Here is a 23,353-nt window from a genome sequence, read left to right on the forward strand (position 1 = left end):
TTTTCCACCACTTTTTTCGCACTCCCCCCTGTAGCACCTCAGAGTTCCTCGCTCACGTCTAACCAACAAGGATAGTACTTTTTTGAGCCATGCTGATTTTCTCCTCACTTTGTAGAAGGGGTACATACAATGTTACAATTGCATTGGGTATTAGTAACACCTGCTATTTACAGTGCTTTACAATAGCTTGAATCGGCCAGTATAAAAAATATTTTCTTATGATTAGTGCATACGCTAGCTGGATGTTTGATGTGGTATTTTTTGCAATTGGTGAGCAAGGACCCCTCCATTTCCAATAAGCAAAAATAGCAGCAATAATTATAAATGTGAGATTTTACAGTTTAATCATGTTCTTTTCCCAGACTGGGTGGGATGGTCACCATTCGAGTTGTGTGATTGTTACAACCAACCTCACACATCTCTAATCAAAATCAAACTGCTTTTTACTTGCTATATTGTGACCTTATTGCTTCTGTTTCAGGAATTGACTGGGCTCCCGAAAGCAACCGCATTGTTACCTGCGGCACTGACCGCAATGCCTATGTTTGGACCCTCAAGGGAAATATCTGGAAGCCCACCTTGGTGATTCTGAGGATTAACCGCGCTGCACGCTGCGTGAAGTGGTCACCAAAGGAAAACAAGTTTGCAGTGGGCAGTGGTTCCAGAGTTATCTCCATCTGCTACTTTGAGCAGGAGAATGACTGGTAAGTCCATTGTCAGAAATTGGCTGCCTAAAGTTTTGTTTGTATGAACAGCCAGCTCTGGAAAACAGACACTAAGGTCATCATAACGAGTTTCCCAGTAATCTCGATGGGGTCAGCAACAGGAGTTAACTTCCTCATCAGGATTACAAGATGAGGTGTTTCACTTAGAGACTTTAGCCGCTAGTAACATCAAGTCAAGTCAAAATAAGCTTTATTCGAAGTCACATAGTGAATCATAAAAGCGACAAAATATGACAATATATAGATTAAAAATCAGTAAAAAAATTATAAAAGCACAGATCTAAAAAAAACATGAATAAAAATGTACGTCCCCTACATGATCAATAAGGTTTCTACAGCTGCTTCCTACATTTTATAACAGCAAATAGAAACCGAGACAATACAGAACATATATACAAGCTCGGAAGCAATTGCAAATACATAAAAGCTGGTCGACATTGTACAAAACCTAGTTGTAATAACAGGTGTTTAATAAGGCATTTTCTCAGACCAGAATAATATTTGCAAAAAAGGGTAATATAAATGGTACTCTGCGTAGAGATATCATCGCCTGAGCATTTCACAAGATCGGGCAACCAGTTATTGATAGTAGGAAAGCTGGTTAAGTGGTGGAAGATATCCAGCCGAAACCGGGTCAGCATGAATCAATGGCGCAGATTGTACACGTTAGCTAAATAGGGCTGGTAACATCTAAAATCTTTGGGTGACACTCAAAGGGAAAAAATGCAGAGATTGCAGTGGAAACACTGATTTCCAAGTGTTAGTCTCCAAAATCCCATTATAGGGAGTACATCTGACCCCTCTTTACTTATGCCCGGAATAACGCTGTCGTAGGGTTGGAGACATGGGGTAGTGGCAGGCTAAATAATGCCTGATGCAGAATCCTGTCCAAAGTATGGGAATGTATAGGTGGGTAGAACTACTTCTGAAATATGCAATAACATTATTGGTAGGGTTGTGTAAAGAACAAAACAATCCACACAAATCCCAATTTAAAAGAAACATGCAAAAGACTTTCTGTACAAAATATCTGCCAACAGAAAAATACAACGTGGATGTCAGTTAACCTTTCTTTGGCAAAAGCTATTTCACTCCATTGTATAGCTAGGTACTGTTTATGTTAAGTGACAGCAGCTTATTGTCCTTCCCTTGGCAGCTTCCCTTAATCTTTTTAGAAGTAAATAACCATGTATTTCAACAGTATATACCAGGTATAATACACCGTATGCAATATTAATTATATTTTATAATAATATAACAATGATAAAATATAAGTGATATACATTTAAAGGTATTTACAATTAGTATGCATTAATATAAAATAATTCAGTGTAATAACAGAATAATATGATTACTAGCATACAATAATAGGAAACCTACTATATGTCATTATAATATCTTACATTATTTTAGATCATATCTAATTATACAGTACTATATTATTGGGAATATGTAAAATCATGTATGGGCTAAAGTATTGCAGACCCCATGTTTTTACAATCCTGCATATTGCAGAGGTGCTCCTTGATAAAAAGGCAGAAGGAAATGTGGCATATGCTTGTTAACTAATTAGAGAGTACATAATGAATGTTAAGCATCTGCTTCCATTCCTCTTGAATGCCTGGCGTCATGCCCCCTCTCTTGCAGGTGATCTTACAAGCCCAGAATTGTAGATACTATTTGAAATACATACTATTGAATTAAAGCCCAATTTGCAGATCATTATTTGTGGCTAACAAATGTTTCAGATATTTATTTTTGGCCACATTCAATTTAGGTTTTTGATCTACGAAACATGCAGAAAGGCCTTTCTTACCAGTCCTGCCTCCAGCACTGCTATACATTAACACAATATTATAAGCTAATACCTCCAATCAAGGGAGATCTCATTTATTAGTGATAAGAACTTCCAAGACCCACTTCCGTAAGGTCTTGATGATGAAGAAAGGTCTCATCTTCACTCCTCTCTCTTCTTTCTGTGCACCGTGTCATCTTCCCTCCTCTCTCCTCTGTATGTGCACCTTCTTGAATCATTCCACTTTCACTATCCTGTCTCTTGCTTAGCTGACTAGTGATCTTTGTATCTGGATACAATGAACAGGGGTAATATCTGTGCATGTAGTACCTGCATCTGATTAACATTGTCCCCTCTATGTGTCTCTGCAGGTGGGTTTGTAAACATATCAAGAAACCAATTCGCTCAACGGTGTTGAGCCTGGACTGGCACCCTAACAATATCCTGCTGGCTGCTGGGTCCTGTGACTTCAAGAGCAGGTAAATAAATTAAAACTAAGAGGTGAATAGAATTTGCTGAAACTAACAAGGGACATCTCACTTTACTCAGAGAAAAATCTCACAGGTTTTCAGAAATTAAAAAAATGTTTTTTGAGATTATAGTTGGATAGCTAGGCTTTGATTCAACTGTTTCTGGAATAGTGGTCGGGTTCTTAAGCAGACCTCTGCAGTGGATGCCGAATCTAAGTATGGTCACTGGTAAGATGCCACAGAGGGTTAAGGCACTTTTTCTAGAGCTCAGACTTCAACTTCTGAGTTCCTTATTCATATCCACTGGAGTGCCTATTCTATCTGAAAGATCTAACTCATAAATCTAATTCATGTTGAGTAATAGTAACACCTATTCTGATGTCAGTAGTCGAAGTGGGCAGTCCACTTCAATTTCTACAAAGTGTTGTGTGGTGGCAATCTCCTACATCTCGATATTCTGCATTTGGTACACTTTTTCCACCATCACAGATCGAATTTTGCAACCATGGCTTTCTGAAGTGTTCTGACAACTTTTTGCGTTTCAGCCATTGGTTCAATTTAATTTGATGAATCACCAGAACGAAAAAGAAACTGTGAAATGTTCCTCACTGCACATCCTGTGAATATTGTTTTAATGGTGAAACGTATCACATGCGCGATGGAGAAAACATTCATTCTCTCTTAAGGTAGATTGCAGTTAATGGAGTCTACGGTCTAATCAGTGATGGCACATTTGGGGAGAGTAAGGATTCGATCACTTAAATTTCACTGGTGGAAGGTGATCTGACGCTAGATTGAGGCAACGTTGCACAGTCCTAGACAATTTTGTGCCGACATTTGGTCTGATGATCAATGAAAAAATGACTTTTGCTCCAAATGACCTGTGCAAAAGGGACAGTTTAGAAAAGTAGGTCAATGTACCTGTTGGTTCAGAACTGGTGCAAAATTGTTGTGTAGGTGCTCAGCACTGTCCACGCATACAAAATACCACTGTATAGATGTTGTAACACATAAAAGTTGGATCCATTAATGTAGACATCACAGAGTCAGTGGAGCTATCTTCATGTGAGAAGGATTGTCCTCATTTAGGATATGACTATGTGAATCCTCAGCCTTTTGCGCGTTACATTGAATTGTAGGTGTCCAGTTTTCATATTATCCATTTGTTTGAAGGGTGTAAACTAGTTGAAGGACTCACACTTGTCTTTCAAATGGGTAGATAGTGGGTATAATGAGCAAGCCTATTTGGTGTCATATTTGAGTTCCAGAAAATAATGGGTGTCCTGTTAGACCTCCATTCCACATGTTAAAAACAAATATATATATATATTCAGTAATACTTTATTCTATGTTCATTCATTGAGTTACATCTTCGCAGTCAAGGCTGACGTGTTTTGCTTGGGCCACACAACCGAAAATAAGGCATTTGTTACAATATTTATAATTGGTGGTAGATGATAAGATATCATCACCTAACCAAGCGCACAGCTTTATTGTTTTTCCACTGTTCGTGTTTATTCAAAAAATACTTCAATGCTCAATTTGCTTGACACTTATCTGTTTTTATTTCACTCGTGTGTCATATATTCTTTTCTTTAATTGATTCTTTTACGCTTTGCGCTTTTATTATTTCTTATCATAATAACTTTCTTATTGGTTACCCATATACAATGATTAACATGTATATTACTGTTCATACATAATCAATACATCATTAACGGCAATTGCTGTTATGATTGCCCCGATGCATTTCGGGACCGGTGTCCCTTCCTCAGGGGCCACTGTAGAAAGTAACAAAAACATTATGTCATTTCTATTATTTACATACATTGTTGTTCATTTCATCATCTTTTTAACAAAGCCACTGCAGTTATGAGACTACCACCATGTTGTAAATATTCAGTCACATAATGACTTATATACCGAATGTATACATTTAGAAACATCTTTGATTATTGTATACATCTGTCCAGTGTGCTTTAATATCAAACTCCAAAACCTGTGTTTGTTTTCTAGCAAATCCTAAATGGTATCACCGTAATATCATAGTTTGATCTATATGCATGTGTATTCCTATAGTCAAAGACTATAGGAATACACATGCATATACACATGGTTAAAAAGATGATGAAATGAACAACAATGTATGTAAATAATAGAAATGACATAATGTTTTTGTTACTTTCCACAGTGGCCCCTGAGGAAGGGACACTGGTCCCGAAATGCATCGGGCCAATCATAACAGCAATCGCCGTTAATGATGTATTGATTATGTATGAACAGTAATATACATGTTAATCATTGTATATGGGTAACCAATAAGAAAGTTATTATGATAAGAAATAATAACAGCACAAAGCGTAAAAGAATCAATGAAAGAAAAGAATATATGACACACGAGTGAAATAAAAAGAGATAAGTGTCAAGCAAATTGAGCATTGAAGTATTTTTTGAATAAACACGAACAGTGGAAAAACAATAAAGCTGTGCGCTTGGTTAGGTGATGATATCTTATCATCTACCGCCAATTATAGATATTTCAGAACTATACCAAGCAGCACGCCACAACACGAGGAATGGAAACTTTCATTTGATAAATTTAAATTATCACATAAAATAGGAAAAGTAAGGAGTGCCAACGGCCAACCTATCACATTTGTTACAATATTACCACACTCAAGGTGAAATAATGTGCTTTGATTATTATAAATTCTGGTATCTGTCATCTAATGACATCCACCGAGCAGTATGGTTCTTTAGCTAAAGTGCACTCTCCAAGGGGCATATCATCAAGAAACAGCGTTAACATTATCGCCGCTTTAGCGGCACAAAACTGCCGCCAAAGTGGCGATAATGGGCTTGAAAATATGCCCTTGTGAATTCCCATAGAAGCCCATGTTCTGGTGTGAACATGGGCTTCTATGGGAATTCTCTATGGCGTATTATGAAGCCCATTATCGGCGCTTTAACTGCAGTTTTCTGCCGCTAAAGCGGCGATAATGTTAACGCCGTGCTTGATAATATGGCCCCAAGTACTTATAGGACCAAGATAATACTGCTTTGAGAACACTCTTCAGCTGATTTGCTGGAGATAAACATATTTCAGATGTGGCGTTGGAGATTTATATCAATACATAAACACACAATCCAGTACAAGTGGATTCACTAGTATTCCTTTTTACTAAGCATATGAAGTGGAAGTGGAGGTGTGTATAATTTTTCATATTGTGCTTAATTCTGGTGTTCAAGTAATCTTGATGGGTAAGAATTCGATGCAGAAGGAGGCAAAGCGATTTGCCAAGGACCAAACAATTTTGCCCAAGTTGAGATACCTGAACCAGAGCTCACAGACTAGATCATGAAACCTTCCCAGTATTAGACTGTTTTGCACTGGTACCTGTCAGTTTTGGGTAGATGCCAAGCAATTCTTGATTGGATAACAGCGAGTGAAAGTAAGTGAAATGTAGTGTTTTATTTCTTGCATCATAACATGGAAGTAATTTCCTCCTTCAGAATTTTCTCAGCCTACATTAAAGAAGTGGAGGAACGGCCTGCCCCCACCCCATGGGGTTCCAAGATGCCCTTCGGAGAGATGATGTTTGAGTCAGGAAGCAGCTGTGGATGGGTGCACAGTGTATGCTTCTCAGAGAGTGGCAACCGCATGGCCTGGGTCAGCCATGACAGCACTGTCTGCATAGCGGATGCCAACAAGAAAATGGCGTAAGGGAATTTATTTATTCATTTATTTATTTATCGTTTGTGAAAGGAGAGAAAGCAGAGGAGCTATGACTGCATCACTTTTTGTTGCTATTTGCAATCACAAGAGAGGGGCTAGAGGTGCAAGAAAACGTATGCCGAACACATGCGCTGTATGAATGTTTGCTAAAAATGAGATTTTGGATTATTTCTTGCCTGTGGTAGTTTTATTTTGGAGGGGATTCAGGACACTGCCCACAGGGAAATCTGAGGTATGTCCAAAACCGGCCCCCCTTTTCCATAGGTAATCTTATGTAGGGGAATTACAAATTAGAATGTGTGTTCATGCTTTTTTGCTCTTAAAATATATATATACCTCAATACTGTTGCCATTGGCATCTATCTGATCTGCAGGTAATCAGGTAATCAGGTACCTCCCAAGGGGATGTGTGTAACTATGATTCTTTCCATGCACCATGAGAGCAACCTGTTTAATGGCCTTTAAACAACCACTTAAACCCACACAAAGGATCTACAGTGAGATGCCCAACCAGAAACGTACAACTCCCTCAATAACATGAAACTCACAAAATAGTTTGTCTGGTACCTAGAGAAAAAGAGATGACAGCAGAGAAAGTCAGTGTCTCCAGGGAAGAGCCCTTCTTTAAGGGCGAGAACCCTCGCTCACCCAAGGCTGACTTGCTTCATCCTTGTGTCCCCTCCTCACAACAGGATCTCAAGATACCCCGTTTGGGCTGCAACTCCCCGATGAGGAGGATCACAGGTGTTTTAGATCAGATGAGCAGATGTTGGTAAGGAGCAGGGCTCGAGTCGGGGTACCACGCGGGTGGACGGCGTACCCCCACTTATTTTACCGGGTGGACGCCGCCCCCTCTGCCAAACAGGTGGACTTCACTCTTTGGCCTCTCTGGGACGAGAGCGGAGCGCACCTTTCGTGACGTCACTTCCTGTCGTGACATCACTTCCGGTGACAGCGTCCCCCCACTTCTCTTTTTAGAACTCGTGCCCTGGTAAGGAGTGAGGGGCAGAATGCAGAAAGGAGATAAAGATAAAACTATCTAAAAAAGGGCTGGACTGTATTTATTTTGATGCCCTCCAGGATCGGGTTAAAACCAAGAAAGGACTGAGGGATTTTCAACAAATATACGCCCTTTGTGTGGTTAACATGTTTCTGTTAATCTTTGACCCCTGATGGGGTTCTAAGGCATTCGTCAGGGCCCAGATGTTAAGTCACTCTTCTAAATGAAAAATAGGAAAATTACCGGGCTCGCAACTGAAAGCCTGGTAGGAACCGGGATGGTCCAACAACACTGAGGTTCCACCGACGTTCAAGAACAGAGAGGTTAAATCCACTCTCAAGTTGAGGAGTTTTCTGCGCTGACACTGCAGCTCTGCGATTAAGGTGGTCTTACAGGCTTAAGAGTGGAGTTTACCTCTCTGTTCTTGAACTTAGGTAAACTCTGAGTGTTGTTGTGCAATCCCCGTTCCAACCTGGCGTATCTTTGCGGGGCTGGTAATTTTCCTACTTTTCGTTTATAAGAGTGACTTAATATCTGGGTCCTGATGAATGTCTTAGATCCCCGATTGGGGTCGACGATTGCCAAAATCATGCTGACCAGACAAAGGCAGTATATTTGTTAACAATCCCTCTTTTCTCTCTTGGTTTTATCCCTATCCCAGAGGGCATCCTAATAAATTCAGTCCAGCCCTACTGGAGATAGTTTTATCTTTATCTTTAGCTTCCTTCTGCACTGTGCCTCTCACTCCTTACCAACATCTGCTCATTTGATCTAAAACACCAATGATCCTCCCCATCAAGGTGTTGTAGTCCACACCAGAAACCTTGCGGTCCTGGTGTGAGGAGGGGACACAATGATAAAGCATATCAGCCTTGGGTGAGTGAGGGTTCTCGTCCTTAAAGAAGTGCTCTTCCCTGGAGACACTGACTTTCCCTGCTGTCATCTCTTTTTCTCTAGATACAAGATGTACTCTTTTGTGAGTTTCACTTTACACAAACACACCACTTTTGCTGGAAACATACATATGGTTTTTTTCTTCCTGGACTACTTTATGTTCCCAAATACTCTTTACATGCGATTGTATGCTGTGAAAAGAACCCAGTGTTGTGGTTCATGGCATTGGTGCTCTGAAATCTGCCAGTCGAATGATTTAATATAAGGTAGAGGAAGTGGAGTGCACATTGCAACCCCCATGATACTTCACCCAGAACAAGACAGATGGTGTGAGGAGGGGTAGGAGGCCTCTGCTGCACTCACATCCACCGGCGTTGCGCAAGCCAAGAGCTACAGGTCCTGTATCAACGCTTCCACTACTTTGCAGTTGCTCATCCATCCTGACCACTATGCTTACAGTGCGATATGCACAACATTAAATTGAGCCATGCCAGTGGTCATACACCCACTCAACCTCATGTCGTTGTTAATCCCTAAATAGCCTGAGCTGCCACTCCTTTGCCTGAAAGACAGAGAGAGAGGCAAATACAATTTTTTAAATTATAATTTCAATTTTAAAAGTTAAGTCTCACTTACATTCACCATCACAATGAAATGACATGCAATAAATCACCTGTTAATATCAGCCATCTTTACCATCCTTATTGCTAATACAAATGAATACTACGATCAACTCTTGACCATCTAACTTGTAGATAAGAAACTACTGCTCTTTGCAAATATAAAAATAGTACTCCAACTAACTCTGAAATCTTCTAGTACAGAATAATTTCCACTGCTTTTCTCATCCAAAGAACCGTAAATCATACCCTACCCACTCTAAAAATAATGTGTACATAGGAAATACTACTGATTTTCCCATCAAAGGAACAATTCCTTTAAAAAAAAAAAAGCATTACTGAAAGAAATACTTCTTTGTGATTCCATTGAAGAGAATTGGACAATTTAGAAATAAATGTGAAAGAAATCCATTGCAGAGACCACAGATGGTATAAGGAATAAAGAGTACGGTCTTTGCGCTCACCTTGAGATTGAAAATGGAATGTCTTCAGGGTAATAATCTGAAGTAATGTCAAGATCATAGTAAAGAAAGAGTGCCCCACTGTACATCCTGGCACGGGCTAACTTTATGTCCATCAAGATGACACATTCAGATGCTCTAACTTCCTGATAACTGACTCTTATTTCTGTACTCCGATATCCTAACCTCTTAAGTCACCACGGTCTGAGCAAGTTATATGGGAAAATATTCCAAGCTTTCACAATGGTCCACCACAGCAAGAATGTCCTTTTCAAGCATCTGGGTAAAGTTTGCCATAACTCACACAAGCTATCCTCCACTCCGAACGTATCAAAGACAAAGAATTTTAAACACAAGGCACATCTATCCCGCAGTTAGGGTTTCCCAGTAACATGATATAAAAGTTGAGAAGTGAGAGGCTGGCCAGAAGTTTTAAAAATAGATAAATTGATTTTGTGTTCCAAATGAGTGGATGACAAAGATACAAACCAACCTTTTCGGAGGGGAAAATAACAGACCAGATCCAAGCATTCCCAACCAGGGCAGGAAAAGTGGGAAGCCAGAGATGTGATAGCGCGGCAAGATTTAAAGATACATTTTTCTCCACCCCATGCCAATTACCATATCCTAATGGAATAAAGAACAGTTATGGGGGCTCAAGTCTGGAAACTGAGCTAGGTTTCAGAGACAAGAAGCAAATCAGGTAGAAGTTATGAGGTGGTGAATCTCCCAATGTTTGCTAACAATGTTAACTAACAGTCATGTGTGGCTCTTTCTTCTAGGGTTGCCTCATTAAACACTGATATTCTACCTCTGCTGGCTGTGACCTTCATCACTGAGAACAGTATTGTGGCAGCTGTAAGTACTAACATTTTACTCTCATGAGGTTGGCAGTCAACACTTGCAATGGGCTCTGTGAAACTCTGTATTTCTTACCCCTGGGACTTCCCGTCTTTTTTGGCACATCTTTACTTATCTCTACAGCAGCTCTTGTTTTGATTTGATACTCATAACTAAAAATCTAGTTGGGAAATGCAATTGAATGTCTACTTTTACATACTATAAATATTACTAATGGTTCCCAGCCTGGCCATTGTGTTATTTAGCAAACCATTTCAAGAATGACCTATCCTGTGATCCACCCCTAGGCATAACTTCCACCATCTCGTAGGCCTTGCTCCCTTGTACATAGGATGCATTCAGAGTGAGGGAATAGGAAAACAGCAAAAGAACCTTAATATATATTTCCATGCGGATCCATAGCTTGTGATGTACAAAAAAGGTCTTCACCATATTCCATGTCAACTTGCAAAATAGGCAGTGAGTCCTGATTTATTTTACACGGTCTGAGAAATATATTGTCATGTGTACAGAAACCTGTATAAATTGGACAGGAATCTGCTTTGATTACACTTCTACATGTTACTAGGTATTACAGGTAGGTCTATATTACTTGCTTCACCAAAGGAAACATGGCACAGTGATCTACTTTTAAGAATCATTTGTTATCCAATTCATTTCTTATCCAAGTCGGAGACAAGTTTCGATAAAACAAAGCCTGGAGGACAGGCGCTCATCATCCTACGTAACATGTTACTCATATGATCTCTAAACGCCGCTTCAAAATCATATTTTCTGTAAGTATGCCCAGTTGTCTAGTTACCATTTGAATTATACATTTCCCCACAAACTATTTATATGAATGTACTTTTGCTTAAACTTAAGAACATAAGAAGAACCTCTCTATTCCTTCCCTAAAGCTCATCCACTAAAATTTCTCAGGTAATGTGGAAACTGATAGTGGAAGTCACCATATTCTGTAGGGTAGACCACTATTCGGAAATGTGAACCACACTTGAAATTACTACTACAGATGGACCAACAGATTGGATATAATAAGAACCTGGTTAAATAGTTCAGGTGAAAGTTTACCTTTTTTCAACACAAAATGGATTGGTATGAAGTATGATCTTCAAACATAGTGGTTTCTAAGAAAGTGTGTGCAAAGATCAAATCTCATGATTTAAGTAGTTCATCTTTCTAAAATCGGTGAACTACATCATGTAAGTGCTTGCAGAGAAGGACTACCTGAAAATAAGTAGAAGAAATAAAGTCAAAGAGAAAATAATCGTAAATGTGTTTCCCTTAAATAAGTTAAACTAACTAGCTAATATGTATGTGAAATTCCCACGAAGAAGCTATTGAGATCTCAGTATAGTTAGATTTAAAAAAAAAACAGTAAGTCCAATCGTGGAATGAAGTCTAAAGGTGAAACCAGCAAAATTAATGAAGGTATGGAAACATTCTGCAGCAGTCTGGAGAGTGCCAACAAGTTTCTTTAATGATCACTGGAAACAGGTGTGGTGTAAAAGTTCAAATGTAGTCAGGCATCATAAATGTTGAACTAATGGTTCAACAAAAACCTACAATAGCTACAGCTATACTATAAAACTGAAGCTGATCCGTACTCGCACATTTCTGTTTAAATATATTTATGATTGTTTTCTTATTTCTTTAATTATCATGCAATAAAAAATTCCTAACGCATTTTAAAGTAAATGTACCCGCTCTTCTGCCCTGTACATATGAAAAAACTATTTCAGTCTTAAGTATTGTCAGGATAATGTGATCCAAAGATTTAAATAACTATTAGAGAAGAGGAGCATTCTTATTTATGTATTTATTTAAGAATTTTATATAGCTCTAGCAAGACTTGAGGTTATCAGATTACTTTACATTAGTACATTAGTACATGTTCAACAAATAACACATATGATCAGAAACAGCTGAGCCGAATCAAGACAAGTCAAAGGTTGACAACTATGGGGGATCATTTGTTTGGGACCTAAATGCTGGATGTTACTCCCCCTGTCTGAGGCTCAAACTGAAAGTGTTACATTTAGGAGTTTTGAAACATGATTGTTTTAGATGGGTTTTATGTTGTTTATGCAGACCTATTGGATGCTCCCTCCATAATTCCATTAGTGAGTTCATAAATGTGAACTAGAAATATATATCACAGAAGGTGTGGTTTTGGAGACCGGTGTATGAGATGGGAGGAGTATGGGCCATTTACAGATTTCCATCACAGATACAGAACAAGTGGAACAGGCCTATCAGGGTAATGTAGGCTTAACAAGAACATATATAAGCTTGGAGCCCACCTGTTGCTTACCATTGGTTGACGATCCTGTCACTATCATTTGCCTGCTTCTAATTCATGTCCCAGCTTGTAAATCTTGAGTTTGTCCTTCCCATGGAACATAGCCTCTTTACCATCTCTTTCTTTTGATTTGATGGCTTCTGTGGTTCCACAGTTTGTTTTTCAAGCATGTGTTTTCCAGCTGCCTTACTCATAAACTCTTCTCCCACTGCATTACATGCTGCTCTCTGGCACCCATGTGCTTCTCCCCGCCCCTCTCCAAGATGTGATCATCCTCCTGTTCCTTTCTTTCCCATGTGCCCTTACCCATTGCTTCTGCTCATTACCTCCACCCTTCATGTTGCTTCCTCCATCTGTACCCTCCTTCTCTCTCACTTGTTGTTTCTCCTCCCCACACCGCTCTGTGTTGTTTCTGTCCTCCGTGTTGGTTCCCCCTCCCCAGCCTTGTTTGCTGCACCTCCCCCTACACGCTCCCTCCAGATTGTTCCCACTTACAGGTTTCAAAAAAGAAAAAACCTATGGACTGCTTTTTTTTCACGGATCTAATTCAGTAGGAAAAAAATCCCTCTAATCATTTTGTAGGTACGAGTAATGGGGTGTGCATGCCTACAAAATGATGTGACTGTCACATCATAGTGCCTTTTTTCACTTTGTTTTCTTTAGGCGAGACCAATTGGCTTTGCAAATGCTTTTTATTTTTTAAAACTAAAATTCAAGTGGCTAACCATTTGGCCCCAGTGTCTTCCAAGACTTTTGTTGTGCTGGGGGCACACTTATAAGGAAGTAAATGTTGAGTGCTACCAGTTCTTATACACGCTTCACTAGGTATTGTTTTCTCTTGCAGACTGTTTTTCTATGTGCAGGCGTAGATCTGTCTTTTTCTCCTGGCTTCCGCTCCGTCCATCTCCCAACCTGGTATCAGAACTTTGGATTCCCATTTGTCCATAGAAGGACATAACTGACATCTTTCTTTCCTATGAGCCGTCAAACCTGCCTATTTAACCACGTCTCCAGGGATGCTGAGGTAAAGGGCAGATAGGTTATGGGCAACTTCCTGTAGAATCTGTGTTGTGCATCTGCAATTTTTAGGTGGATCCCAGAACATGGACTACAGTCATGGATGGTCCTCCTTAAAAGACCCCCAAGAGCATATATTACAGTCTTCTGGTGTGCTCCTTTGCTTTAGTGGGTGGGCCTCCATAGCATAGGCATCGAATGCTGGTCCACATTGTTGCTTTACCTCTACTCCTGTTTAGACCACCAGAGCATATACAAAGACTGGTTGTTTAATGCCTCTTGCTATGGACTTCTCTTTTGCCATTCCTGTATGGAGTCAGAGCTTATTTAGTCACATCTGCATAATGTCCATTTCTGTAGGCTGTTTTGGGGTGGACCATCAGGGAGCACACAGTGGCATAATGTCCATTCCATTGGGTTGCTTCTCATCCGATCCTTGGTAGACACCAGAGCAATGGCGACAGCTGCCATATAATGCCTATTCATATGGGTTGCTGCTCTATCCCTTCTGCCTGGACTCCACAGATTATATTTAATAGTAAATAGAAGCATGCATCCCCAAAAGTAGAACCTTTAAACTCATGACTCGTCGTATGCCTCATTTTACAGATGGTTAAGCCAGATGATACAAGGCACTCTAAAGATTGCAGGTACCTTTTTGCTTTAATGACCGTGCCTGTTCTCACACATGCGAATACGCAGCAACATGCTTGCAGGCTGTTGCAGTGGGATGGAATTTGCCCATTGCAGTTCTTTGGTGCAAACTTAAGTACAAGCTGCACTTGAGCAGCTGGACCTTCAGTCCCAACTGAGGCTTGCCATCAACAAATACAGCAATGACAGTAAAGCACATTAGTCTCTACAATTATGACAGAAAATGGTAGATATGCAAACCACGAAAGTGTATTAGTAGATTAGCAATGTTACAAACTTAAATCATTTACAGTAATTAAATATGTCCTTTGTAAAATTCAGATTGATTCAAAAATAGCAAATACAAAACAGAATACTAAGAGTTTCCATGGACCAAAATCGAGCAAATTCAGTTTCCCCCGTAAAGGGATGATTCCCTAATATGCGAAGAAGAAATGAGGAAGTATGGGAGGAGTCAGGAAAGAGGTATCAGCAAATAAATCCTCTAAGGACAGAATCAAATAATGAATAAAGTGAGAATGGATTTGCTCAGGAGTCTAACTCTTTGAGCAGGAGCAAAGAAGAGCGCCTCATCTCAAGAGAGTGGAAAAGGGCATCTGAATCTAACTAGCTCAACATTGCACTATTAAAATTAATTCAATTTTGGGCAGTAAGCACCACTCCTTGCTGTTCCCATAGAGGGAAAATCAACCAGGATCGAACATTACTCTGTATCTTGGTATTGGCCCTCTTCCTAGCCGTCATACAATGGAGAATTTTACTGCATGACCTTCAAGATATAGAATGATACATCGAGGTCAGCGCATTCCTGGCACAGGTGCAGCAATTTATTACACCTAAACAAATGACACCCTATCTTGACCGGAGATCAGGGGACCGAGAGGAAAAAGTGAGCTGTCTACATTTATATCCTCCATTACATAGTACAGACCACAGAGAAGCGAATGAGACATATGGCCCCAAATGGGGCCCGCAGCTTCTTTAGGACCAGGAATCCCTATTCCCTAGATTCATAGATCACACATGTTAGAATTAGAGCAGGCCCACATACACATCATACCCATTCGTATAAGTATTTTCTCCTGCTAAATGGAACTATGGTGGGCTGAAACTTGTCGACCTAATAGACGCAGGAGTGATGATGACTCCTAGGCATACCTCGATCTTTCAATCATCCAGTCACCTTTTCAATTAAATAAAGGTATCCTCGTAGAAAGGTTTGCTATGATTTTTAATCTTCATCTTTTTGTGTGGATCTCACCACAATCTTCATCCATACAGGCTCCCAATTATTTCATTGGTGAAGCCGACCCGACACTAGAGAATGCGATGGGACAATGGCTGATAATACATGGGTTCAGTGGGCGGAGCCAGGATCATCATGGCTGCTCGGAGCTTCTGCTCCGCTTAAGCCCCGCGTTCAACAACCAGCGCGGCGCTTAAATCCCATTTTAACAGATAATTGACCCACCTCCTGACGTCTGAAGGTCGGGACCGTCTGCCGCTGTGGCCGCCGTACAAAACAGACGCTGCAACACCGAGATTTCGGCAAATGACCTGCCCGATGATATTGCCTCAAGATGGCGCCTAGGATGGAATGGACCCGCTTTTGAAGTACCGGAGCTGTGTGGCCCACCCTCAGCTTGTGGTAAACATCCCTTAGCAGCAGCGGACATGCCAGTTTGTTTGCCCTGAGCCTAGAGACACCTGCTTGCTGCAGATCGAAGTGAGCAGTGCCCCTCCCCCCTGCGCGAGGCAAAATGGCGGCTCCCACAGCGCTGCCCACCGTAATGGGTGATGTGCCCCAGCGCCCTTTCAGGGTCTGCGCACACCTCGAAAGCCTATGGACATCGGGGGTGAGTCCGACCCTTCCCGCCCCACAAAGCTCTGGCGTACTTGGCTCACTCTCGGTTTGGAAAAGGGTCCCAGGATGCCTGACCCCAACATGGCCGACACTGGCGACTCCTTCCCCCTTGCTGAACTTTTACCTTCTCATCCCTTCCTGGACTATGCCTGACCTCAAGAGGACTGCTAGATCTCTTTTTGACCATGCCTCCCTCCCCCACCCGTCCCGTACTACTCTGACATTCCCTCAAGAGGACTTCTAGATCTCTTTTTGACCATGGCCTCCCTCCCCCACCCGCCCCGGCACTACTCTGACATTCCCTGAGGACACATGACCTCTTTCTGGACAGCAGAGTCCGAGGATTATGTCTGACGCCCGGTGGAGGTTCTCTGTTCAACTAATGAAGAGATAGGACTTGGTTCACCCCCTGACCGCCACCTACCCAGCCGTCTCTTGGGCACAGTTTTTATCCCCTTCTCCCTGTCTCACCCTCCCTTCCCCGCGTTGTATTCATGCCGTTCTGCTTTAGCCTTGTTCTCCTTTCTATACACTGGTCTGACTGATACTGCTTGGGACATTCCCGATCTAAAAGCGGTTAAGAGGGTAAAAGTCACAGAGGCGGCAGTGTCCTGGATGGCATTTTGCCTCAATAGGGGATTTCGTGCATGTAACGGCCGCACAAACTCGGACAAAGAGGCCAATTGTACCTTTGACAGTGGGCAGAGACAAAGCCGTATTGACTATATCCTGTTAAATATAGAACATTGGCCTTTATTAATTGACATGGCAGTACTAGAGCGCCCGGAAAGCGACCACAACCTGCTGTCATTATCTCTGATTCTGCCAGGCCTAAAGAGACAAGAGGAGCCTACTACTACTCAAACAGGGGATGTTATTCTAACTAACGACAGGAGGAGACTGAAATGGCCACGGGTCATGGAGGATAAAGCTTTATGGGACAGTGTTAATTCAGTGGCCAATAATGCCTTTAATGAGATGTTGAAAATTGATTTGATGGGGTCTAATTCGGGACTGGGTAATAACATTATGATTCTTCACACTAGATGCTTCGATCAGTTAAAATCTCTACTTTCCCGCCCGTGCCGAAGTGCTTCCATTAAATCTAATCCCTTGCCACAGAAATGGTATAATAAAAAATGCAGGGAGGCACATTCGGCTCTCATTTCATCCATCAAATCACGGGACATGGTCGCAGTCCAGGCGGCCAGGCTCCATTATAGGAAAACCCTCCGAGAATCTAAACGGGAGTGGGAAGATAGGTTTTGGTCTGATCTTCTAGAAGCGTCCATCGCAAATAATCAAAAAAAGTTCTGGGACATAGTCAAATGGGGGAATAACCCGGACTCCTCCACCCCGGCTAATAATGTGCCCCTTGATGAATGGGTTTCATTCTACTCTGCCCAATTCAGAGCAGATGACCCTAAAGTTATAAACCCCTCGGGCAGGACATCCCCGTCGAGCTCTCACGGGGAAAAATTAATCTTCACACTGGCTGAGGCCGAGCTGGCCCTGGCACTGACCTCCCGAGGGAAAGCTCCTGGTATGGATTTGATACCGGCGGATCTATTTAAATCCAATCCCGGCTTGTGGCTCCCGTATATTACCATGATAGCTAACTCCCTAGCTCACGGAGCTACAGTCCCAAAATCATGGAAGGGAGCCGAGATAATCCCGATTCACAAAAAGGGCGACAAGTCCACACCAGGGAATTACCGCCCCATCAGTTTGATTGATTATATACAGAAAATCATAGCTCGTATGGTTTTGGGGCGGGTCCAGGGCTGGATCGAATTAGAGAGCATTCTATCCCCCATGCAGGCGGGCTTCAGATCGGGAATAAGCACCATAGATCAGGTGTTTAGACTCTGCCTGATCTATTGGAAGGTAGTCTGGCTCGGCGGCGGTACCATCTTTGCTGCATTCATCGATCTGAAGTCCGCCTTCGATCTGGTACCAAGGGACAAACTGTGGGGTGTGTTGGCCAAGTTAGGATGTCCTCCGGAACTACTAGACCTCATTATTAGACTCCATGAGGACAACTACGCTAGAGTAAGGTGGGGCAGTCAGGGACAGGTGACGGAAACATTTCCCGTAACTCGAGGTGTCCGTCAGGGGTGTGTCCTGGCCCCAACTCTTTTCCTTCTCTTTATTGACCAAGTTGTCAAATTCTTCATGGATTCCCCCACTGACGCACCGATGTTGGCTGGGATGAGATTCCCCCTTCTCATCTTCGCCGACGACACCTTACTTCTCTCAAGAACACGTAGCGGTCTCCAGCGGGCTCTGGACCGCTTCGAGAAGTATTGTATCATTAACAATTTGGCGGTGAACGTGGGGAAAACGAAGTTTATGGTCTTCACAAAAAACCACCCTGTTCGTATTTCTGTGAGGTTGAACGGTGTAAACCTGGAGCAAGTAGATTCTATGACCTACTTGGGGGTTACCCTTGACAGCCGTTTGAGATGGAAAGACCAAATCAACATCCAACATCTCAAATTTGCAAGGTTGGCTGGCTGCCTTATAAAAGAGCAAAGAGAATCGACCACTAAACGGGTCCTCCCTGCCCTCAGGATCTATGATGGCAAAATCTCCACCACCATTCTTTATGGCGCCGATCTTTGGGGGTATATGGACCTGCGTAACTTATTCAAAACCCAATGTAAGTTCCTTCGTAACCTAGTAGGTCTTCCTCAGTCGACCCCTTCCATCCCCCTCTGTCTGGACCTAGGGTGCCCCCCGATCAACGAGATGGCTAGATTCAGGTTGGTGGCTTTGTGGAGACGTATATGGACGTCCCCAGACCTGTCCCTTTTTGCACGAGAATTGACAGAAGTCAGGTCCATTACCGGATCCGGGAAAATTCCCTGGTTCTCTGCTGTAAAAACCATCCTCATTGATATGGGCTTAGAAAATCTTTGGTTATCCCCCCAATCCAATGTTTTTCCGTCCAAACACGAGTTTAAATCCTTGTACTGGGCCTCAATTCGTCTAAAAAGAGCTGTATTCTCTAGCAATAACAGTCTTACAGGCAGGTTCTTAAGATTCAAACTTGACCTATTGCGAGAGTCCTATTGGGATGTAATAACTAGACCGTTAGACAAAAAACTGTTTCATCAATTTAGAGTGGGGTCTCTGCCTCTAAACTCCTTTTCATACAAATGGTCTACTGGGTCTTCAACCGACTGTAAATGTTGTCCAGGTCATAATGAATCAGAAGGACATTTTCTTTTTGCCTGTCCTAGATATGCTGCACCCCGCAAGAAATGGTTAAAACCACTGTTCCAAAGCTTGCCATTTAAAACATCTGCAGATGCAATTTGGGTGCTAAAGACCAACACCTCCGAACTCTTTGTTGTATGTTTGGCAAAATATCTGGGCTGGGCCTGGCTTTTAAGGCTAAAACATATGTCATAGCCCCTGCGATCCACTTTTATTGTTCTGTTAATCGATTGAATATGCACCCGTTTTAATCATTGGTTATCAGTTCCATCCAATTCGTGTACTTTGAACACTAAGCAAGTATTGGTTCACTGTTAATCCATTTGAACTGTTATGAACTTCTAAAAATAACTTGTGTTTTCTTTTAATACGGGTTTCTTCTTAATTGATATTTAATGCTTGTCATACTTATCTTATTTTATTTTTATTAGTTGGTTCTAAATGTGCTTAGTTTCTGATTAGTGATGTTTGTTTTATTTATTTTTAAACAGTCTTTTTTGTTTAAAATCTTGTCTGATAGATAATTATTGACTTTATAATGTGTCTTTTATGATTTGATAAAAATCGAAATAAAGACTTGAAACCTGACCTGAACCTGACTGATACATGTTGGTGCTTCCTTGAGAGCTGTAGGGGAGACTGGCCTCGGACGACCTCACTGGCCGTCACCTACCTATTCGGTCTTTGGGCTGACTTCTCCTCTGTCTCTTATTCCTTCCTCCCCCTCGTCCTTGTCCTCTCTCTCTCACTGCCCCTCTCCCCCTTCCCCCTCTACTGATCTCTCTTTCTCTCCTGTTAATGTGTCTCATATATTTTGATGTAATGTAAATTGTTATTATTGTTGTAACTTTGCTGACCTTAAAGCGCTATAATACCTACGGGTCTAGCCAACTCTATATAAAACTCTTTAAATAAATAAAGATGATGAAGCATGACATCCAGGTGGTGTGTGAGGCCATACCTTTCATAAAAGTGTAATTGATTTTTAAGTGTTTTGATTAGGTTCCTACATTGACCAATGAAGGATATTACCAAGGTCTTTAGGGTCTCCCACAATTGGAGAATCTCCCAGTTTTAACCTCACTTATGTCTCATTTGCTTTTTTGTGCTTTGCATTAATTCATTATTCAGCACTCCATGAACTCATACATATAAACAATCACACAGAAACCTTAAACAAGAGAACACATTTAATTGAAAGAGAAAAAGAAAAGTGCACAACGTACAAAGGGATACTTCAAGTTAGCATAAATCATTTAAACTGAGGTCTATATTAACTGTGGTCAACTTAAGCCATGAAAATCACACTTTATATATAAATGCATGGGTGCAGATTAATGCAAAGTTGCACATAAAAGAGTGTCACCACGCAATAGTTTGAGCAGTCTCTGACATAAACATAGTACTTGAAAAAACTTTCACATAAGCCAAACTCCACTCACTCTATTATTCATACACCAACATCTAATGCTGATGCATTATTTCCCTCACTTATATTTGCTTCAATTTCATGACTGAAGGAGCAACAAAAACAAGAAGAGTACAACATCAAAACAACACTCGTGTAGGAAACATGACAGACACATGCACACTCTTCTACCCAAAGCACTCCTAGGATTAGCATGCTCCCTGTCCACACATGAGCCTTGGCTCCTTGTCACAAGTATATGACACAGACACAAGGGGCCCGATTCACAGAATGAACTTAAGACTCAATCCTAAACTTACTACTATTTTGGTATTCACAGAATGCACTTACTACTTTTGGCATTCACAGAATGAACATACTACTTTTGGTATTCACAGAAGTTAGGATTTTGTCTTAAGTTTGTCTTAAGACAGACTTAAGACAGACTTAAGTTAGGATGTTGTCTTAAGTCTGTCTTAAGTTTGTCTTAAGACAAACTTAAGACAAAATCCTAACTTCTGTGAATACCAAAAGTAGTAAGTTCATTCTGTGAATGCCAAAAGTAGTAAGTGCATTCTGTGAATATCAAAATAGTAGTAAGTTTAGGATTGAGTCTTAAGTTCATTCTGTGAATCGGGCCCTCTATCAATGCAACTACATTGTTGTACATAACGCGTTCAGAATAGCTATTTGCAAATTTACAAAGTGAACTACCTGAAGTGTGGTGCACAGCAATAGTCATACAACATTTTAGAGTACAGAGTCTGCATAAACACAAAGAAAATGGAAACATAGATCGATCTGGTAACTATTATCTGCCATTAATAACAGGATATCCAATTTTTATCTATTTTGAATTTGGGCACTTGTCCCTTGCTCGCTGCGCCACTGTATTCAAGCTAGCCTGGCTGATGAGGGGTGAAAACCTGAATCCGGTCCCAGGATGCTTGTTTCCGGTCCAGGGAGGGCCTGGCCTGGCAGTTTGGGCTGGACTGTTCCCAAGAGGAGCAGGGTCAAGACTGATTTGCATATGGCTGGGTCAAAACTGGGGTGTTGTGGCGAGCAAAATAACAATAGCTTAAACCCAGATCTGTGACTGGGGTTGAGTGTTTGAAAAGTTTCAACACTGTCCATCATTTTATTTTGTGATGTTGACATGTCCTACTAGCCCAGCTGGGTAGACACAGATCCCATCTTCAGTAAATACCTGTCCCAGAACAGTTCTGCTTCCATATGTTAGAACAGCAAGATAATGAACCTTGAGGCTTTTCCATTGTGTATTGCAGGGTCACGATTGCTACCCTATCCTGTATACCTACGATGAGAGCAAGGGATCCCTGTCCTTGGGAGGCAGGCTTGATGTGCCCAAGCAGAACGCGCAGCGTGGACTTACTGCTCGCGAGCGCTTCCAGAACATGGATAAAAAAGCTAGCTCCGACACAGAAAATGCTAACCTGGACTCCTTACACAAAAATAGCATCAGGTAAGAACTGTGTCTTGCATGAGGAGAGATACATGTGTAGCCTGCAAGTCAGTGCTGGTTGAAGGACTTTGTGATGCTGTGGATGTTTTAATATAGTGGGGCTGAGATCGAACAGATGGAATTTGCCCATGCTGTGGACAGACCTGTTCGTTGTTTTTAAAACTTGTATGCACTGTAACATAATTTGCCTTAGATCATTTAGCTACTTTTGGCCTTTATCATTTGGAAAGTATTACTTTAATTCTTCTACTAGATTTTCACCTTTTACATTCTTCACCTTAAATTATATTTTCCTTCTTATTTTCAAGTTATTTAGGTTGACTGAGGAATTGGACTTATTAGTAGATATCTTGACATATTTAAATGGTGAATATACTTTTTATAATTGTTGTCACAAAGTTTATGGTCGATTTGAAAAACTAACCTACATTTGAAATAAGAAAAAGAGGGGACGTAGGGAGTATTCGGTGCTCCGTAAATGGTGACCACTGCTGGCAGATATATCAGAGGGTTTAATCAGATTCTGTGGGGATCTCATCATAACATCCTTGTGGCACCCATGGTTAAGGGAGATGTGTGGTTCAGGCAAGCATTGTTACTCTTGCGGGGAATTAGCACGCGTGGCTCAGCCCGCGTTGTATAGGCCGTTTCCCCTGTGGTATGAACTGTCACTTAATGGCTCATATCTTTCACGATAAAAGAACAAACAAAACTGACATATATGATTGAAAAATACATCTTCGTCTAAAAATTAAATTATAGTGATTTCATATTTGGGTTACTTCAAACATACTATCTTAAAATGTGTGGTGACAAATCATCCTGGTGTTCCTTGGGGCAT

At 41.2% G+C, this 23,353-nt stretch overlaps 1 protein-coding gene across 1 annotated transcript in view; it reads left to right on the forward strand.

The window, feature by feature from the left end:
• Positions 1-23,353, forward strand: part of ARPC1B (actin related protein 2/3 complex subunit 1B) — a 101,034-nt gene that overhangs the window by 72,799 nt on the left and 4,882 nt on the right. Inside the window, exons 4-8 of the mRNA XM_078665052.1 lie at positions 482-704; positions 2,892-2,999; positions 6,504-6,710; positions 10,484-10,559; positions 22,316-22,512. Of these exons, the coding sequence (XP_078521178.1) occupies positions 482-704; positions 2,892-2,999; positions 6,504-6,710; positions 10,484-10,559; positions 22,316-22,512 (811 nt within the window). The remainder of the gene's footprint in view (positions 1-481; positions 705-2,891; positions 3,000-6,503; positions 6,711-10,483; positions 10,560-22,315; positions 22,513-23,353) is intronic.

This window comes from Lissotriton helveticus, chromosome 10, assembly GCF_964261635.1.
Source record: "Lissotriton helveticus chromosome 10, aLisHel1.1, whole genome shotgun sequence".
Lineage (NCBI taxonomy): Eukaryota > Metazoa > Chordata > Amphibia > Caudata > Salamandridae > Lissotriton > Lissotriton helveticus.